General features: G+C 44.7%; 1 protein-coding gene across 2 annotated transcripts in view; it reads left to right on the top strand.

Annotated features, from left to right (window-relative positions):
- Positions 1-408: 408 nt before the first annotated feature.
- Positions 409-5,552, top strand: part of phf1 (PHD finger protein 1) — a 23,995-nt gene continuing 18,851 nt past the window's right edge. The window contains exons 1-4 of one of the 2 annotated variants that reach the window (XM_032518110.1): positions 409-591; positions 3,115-3,193; positions 3,356-3,437; positions 4,130-4,216. In XM_032518110.1, the coding sequence (XP_032374001.1) occupies positions 3,116-3,193; positions 3,356-3,437; positions 4,130-4,216 (247 nt within the window). In that variant the 5' untranslated portion in view covers positions 409-591; position 3,115. Of the gene's footprint in view, positions 592-1,608; positions 2,452-3,114; positions 3,194-3,355; positions 3,438-4,129; positions 4,217-5,552 lie in introns of those variants that run through there. The other variant, XM_032518109.1, reaches the window with a different exon arrangement.

Genomic DNA, 5,552 nt, shown 5'->3' with positions numbered 1-5,552 from the left:
ATATATATATATATACTTAAACTCCCAATTGGTAAACTACTCCTATCTGATACCATACTAATCTTAATCTGCAAAGTAACTAGTTACTAAAGGTGTCAAATGAATGCGGTGGAGTAAAAGGTACAATATTGGCTTCTAAAAAGTAAGTTTCATTCAATTTAAAAAGTAGGCCCTAAGTCCAAATTGTACTTACGCATTTGAGTAAATGCACTCAGTTCCATTCCAGCCCTGGTCCTCAACCCGCAGGCTGGGTATCACAGTTATCACATCTTCCTTAGCTGAAAGTCTCAACTCGATGACCCTGAACATCCCTCAGTCTGACTGGCTGATTGCAGTGCAGTTGAAGTCCTTGTATTTGCTCGCCACCTAGTGGTAACAGTTGGAAACCGGCACTTCACCACTTGTTAATCTGCCAGGGGCCATTTTGAACCGCACGGCGGTGTTACCACACGCTTCGCATGACTGGTGTGAGTAATGTGTAAGACATCAATAAACAAGAAAAGACACAACAATAAACAAACAAAACCTTGGCTTGCCTTGGATGCATGTGCCTGAAGCCAAAACGTGGTATTCCTCCAGAGCGTCTTAACTGTAAGTATAATCTACAGTACATTATGCTTGATTTAGAAGGGTTCAAATTTAAAAGTGTGTCTGGGACTCTGTTACAGCAGTGTTTGTCGTTGTTTGTCGTTGTAAAGCAGTAAATGTTTTTTTTTTGTCATTTAATATCCAACTATGTGCGTGTTTGGTTTATGACTGGATCTTAATGTCTTAATGCTGAACGCTGCACTAAAAATAGCTGCCTGCATTGTTTGTGTTAATTATCTTTTATGCGTGACTTGAGTTGGTGTGAGCCATACTTGTTCTGTGTGAACAATATTCTCAATCACACGTTAACTTACGTTCCGGATGTCGTGTCAGAGGACATGTGTCCCTCTGGATGTCACATCTCTTCTGTCCTGCAGATGTGGTATTTGTCCACTTTGGAGTTGGCTTCTAGTATTTTCAGCAAAGAGGACTGGAGAGGCTGTTCTACATTTACAGTTGTGTCATTTGTTGGAAGGAAATGTCTTTTTAAGGAAGAGAAATAGCCTATCTTGTCAGATGTGATTCACATTTGTGAGCTCATTATTCCAGAGAATCTGCAGTGACATTTCTATGGTGGCATTCTAAAGCTGCTTTATTGTAGGAGTGATGGGATGTTCACTCACAACTCACATTTTCTTTTATTTTTTATCAAAACCACCACCTAAATTCCTTTAGCCTACGTTTGGTAAGACAGAGGCAGCTGAAATTATCTCGTTTTCGAAGGGGTCCTTAAAGGCAAAATATACAGTACATTCACCGTTAGACATGACAATTAACAAAACATCACAACATGCATCACAACATAAATACATACGTACATAAATACATACATGCATCCATCCATCCATCCATCCATCCATCCATACATACATACATACAAAAGACAAAAGCTCTCCATCACACCAAAACCTCCTTATTCTCCCCATTCCAACCATTAGATATTAGACAATAACCAGTTAAGGTCATTAAGGTGAATTATTAATATTGATAAAGGTGAGTTAAAGTGGTCGGCGCTGCTTGCCCGGGCATTTCAGTTTAAAAACTTTTCTCCACGGATTTCCTAAACTTGGCCAGTTCCTCTTGTTTGAGCCAAATTAATGAGGCGGCTAAAGTCATTAATTGGCCACTTAATTGGCCCATGTCGCTGGCGCGCTGCTTCCGTTGGCTTTTAGCGCACCGCCATCCCTCACTCCTGCTGCCAGACATCACAATCCCACCTTGTCAAAACGATTTAGGGTCAGTCTCTCAGACGGGAAAGGTGCTCTCGCCGTGGACACCCCCCCCATACACACACACACACACACACACACACACACACACACACATCTGGATCCCCCTCAATCAGTATCTCCCTCCCACTCTATCTCGGTGTTTTATGTCTGCGTCACAACAAGTCGGTCGAGAGCGAGAGGTAGGGATGATGGCGTCTCTGGCGGCTTGATTCCGGTGCTGCTCTGACAATCCCGCCTTAAGAGCATCAATAGGTGGTGGCGGAGAGGGGGATAGGAGAGCAAAAGAGACGGGGACATGACGAAACGGCATCGCGGAGGACGGACAAACTAGAGACGGACGGACAGCCAGTCGCCCCCCTCCTCCTCGCTGACGGCTTGACTGACACACACACACACACAACACACACAACACACACACACACACCACACACACACACACACACACACACACATAGGCGCTTGGCACAGACAGGGACATGCATGCACACCATCCACTTTTTGCAAGCACGCAGGCTGCGCATCCGAGTGGGCAGTAATTGGGCAGCGGAGATCCACAGCAGATGAGGGCATTTCATGTCCAGCCTGCTCAGGAATCACTGTGACCCCGACGGAAAGGAGTTCGATTTGACAGGTATAGGCTACCCTTCACCGGCACAGCTTACTGTACAATTTGCCTGATTTCCCTTTTGATTCACAAAAGGCTACATGCACTGTTATGTATCCTGCTGCGTCTGCCTTGACTTGAGTGCATGCACTGGAACAAATGCTTAACCTGCACAAGATAATGCCTGCACAGTCCTTTCATGCATCTCTTTAAGTTTTTAAGATGTTGGGAGAGAAGAAAAAAAATCAGCAAAGTGCCTAGCAGATGCTTCAAGTAGCTGCACAGTGATCTTCGCTCATTCAATCAAACTGTATTGCAGCAGTCATCATGCAGTGTTTTTTTCTGTGTGTGTGTGTGTGTGCGTGTGCATTTCATGTGTGCAGTAATCATTTGTCTTGCTCTCTGGTTGTGTACTCACTCACATCTTTTAGTGTGTGGAGGATACAGGCTGTCGTTATGCTCTGATCTAGAAGGAGGGAGGGGGGGAGGAAGATTTTAACCCCTTTGCACCGAAGCCCGGCTGTCTGAGAGCCAGCCGAAATGCCGGGGCCATAAACCCCTCTGTCAGCAATGGCAGCAAAGTATTCAGCGAATAAATCGGATTTCCATTTCACATGAGCCCTGCTCTCTCTCTTTCTCTCTCTCTCTCTTTCTCTCTCTCTCAACCCCCCTCTCTGTCTCTCTCCTCAGGATGGGGGGAGTAAGTGAAGGAGATGATGTGTTGGCTCGATGGAGTGATGGACTACTGTACCTCGGCAATGTGAAAAGAGTAAGTGCATGTTGGAGTGTGTATGTGTGAGTGGCAGAAAGACTTTTGAGTGTGTGTGTGTGTGTAGTGTGTGTCAGTGTGTGTGTATTTGCCTGGATTTTTGAAAAAGACTTCCATTTAGTTTTGTCAATCATTCCAGCTCACCTGCTATCTCCCTATCAGGTAGACGGAGTCAAGCAATGTTGTCTGGTGAGATTTGAGGACAACTCGGAGTTCTGGGTACTGAGAAAGGACATTCACTCATGTAAGAAGAACTCTTTATTTTTTATTTTTTTCCTCCCTCGCCCGTCAGCTACAAGAGTTAAATAGCTTCCTGTTGGGAGCACTCTGTGTTTCTAACGTTACAAAATGCTCGTATATGGAGTTTTTGAACGCACAGATGTTCCGCTAAACTCAAACTAAAGGTGTTTGTTTCAGCTCTGAAACTTTGCCTGAGCAGTCGAAGGGATACGTTTCTCATTATTTCTTCTTGTGAGCTTACAACTTTTTAATTTATTGTACCCTTTGTCTCTGGATCTCTGAATTGGCTCTCCAAGAAAAAAGCAGAAAAGAAATTACAATCACGTTCAAGGCTTATGATGCCGAGTACTCTGAGTGTTCTGATCGGAGTACGTTGGGATGTAATTGGTATATTAAAGTCTATCTATGAATTTATTAGATTAATGATTCTTAAGGGAAATGGCCCCCACAATTCTCCTAGCATCAAGCGCAGGGGGAAGTTGGACGCTTGTTAGGACCAGGCTGAATATCCGTCCGTCAGATGAAGTGAAATCTGAAAGGGTGCAGGAGACACTGGAATCAATGAGGTGGCAAGGATGTGAATCAATATACATAAATTAATGCCTTTGACTGCTCTCTCTTTCTCTCTCTCTGTCTTCCTCTTTCACATACTTCCTCCCTTGCCCTCCCTCTCTTTGCTTCCTCTGTTTGCTTCAGTTGCTGCTGGAGTGGAAGAAGTTTGCTGTATTTGTGACGCTCCGCCTCTTAAAGAACCCCTCATAAATTGTCTCAAATGTCGCCACGGTAAGGAAGCACGCCTCATCATACGCCGTCAAGCGCTGGTTCTCCACCCGTTCTTGCACTGACCTTGAAGATTTGACACAGTATGGTAAATAACAGCGCTGCTGTTTTAAAACAAAACAACGACACAGAAAACCATCTATCGTAAATGACAGATATGAATTGTTGCACCTGCATCCTATCTAGAATGAAAATGAATGAGATGCCCAGAGACATGGAGCTTAATTCATAGACGTAAATGTCACTAAATGTCTTTACTTGGGCTGCTTGATGATTTAAAAAATCCCCTCGGGACATATTTTAAAAATAGTCCGCATTGAATAGTGATTTGTGTCTGATTTGGTTTTTCCACAGAAAAATTAATTATGTCGTCAAAAATTCTTAAAACCACATCTGCTCCTTCTCCCTTAGTGAAAAATCTATATGAATGTCATAACCTGTAGGGGGGCCTAAGAGGAAAAGTGCTTTGGTGCCTACTGTAAAGGTGCTGGTTGACAAGTAGCTAATTTTTAATTTTAATCTGTTTATTGATCCCCAATGGGGAAATTGCAATTTACCACACTTTGTTAGTTATCACACACAGTCCTGAAATACACACACACACACTCAGGATCTGTACAGCACCCGTAGCGGTTGGGGGGGGGGGGGGGGGGGGGGTCTGGTGCCTTGCTCAAGAGCACCTGGCAGTGCCTAGGAGGTGAAGTGGCATCACTCCAGCTACCAATCCACATTCCGTACTTTTTTGGTCCATACGGGGACTTGAACCAGTGACCTTCCGGTTCCCAACCCAACGCCCTACGGACTGAGCTACTGCCACCCTTTAGCTAATGCTAATGTAATTCTTGGTGGGTAACATAAGATTACAACACAGTTCAACACGCTCAGTTATTTTTAGTATAATGTTTTTGGCCACGGTTAACCACTCTGGGCTAGCTAACACACGGATGTATCAGTAACGTTAACTGTATAGACAACTAAGGCTAGGCTTTAGTCGGGATGAGAGCTGACAACAGCCCCGGTCCGCGGACACATCCGTTCCACAGTCAGCCCCCATCCTGCTAGCAGCCGTCCACCATCATTACAGCCCTGTGGACACATCAACACTCAGACCCTGGCCAGCTAGCAACCATCCCGGTCAGCACTTAACTCCGGTGCTTAGGACGCTAACGGTCAGTTTACTTAACCGTTGGGAACAGACCCAGGCACCCGAGTTAGAACAGAGACCAATCGTAACGTTCCACTACCGATAGCGTTACGGGTGCCCCCTCTGTCACTTTTGTCCGTCTTTACAGTTAGCTAACTTTACCAGACAAAACAGGAATAAGGCACCAAAAGGACC

This window comes from Etheostoma spectabile, chromosome 6 (genome assembly GCF_008692095.1).
Source record: "Etheostoma spectabile isolate EspeVRDwgs_2016 chromosome 6, UIUC_Espe_1.0, whole genome shotgun sequence".
NCBI lineage: Eukaryota > Metazoa > Chordata > Actinopteri > Perciformes > Percidae > Etheostoma > Etheostoma spectabile.
The sequence above is the reverse complement of the archived record's forward strand: the minus strand, read 5'-3'. Positions and strand labels throughout refer to the sequence as shown.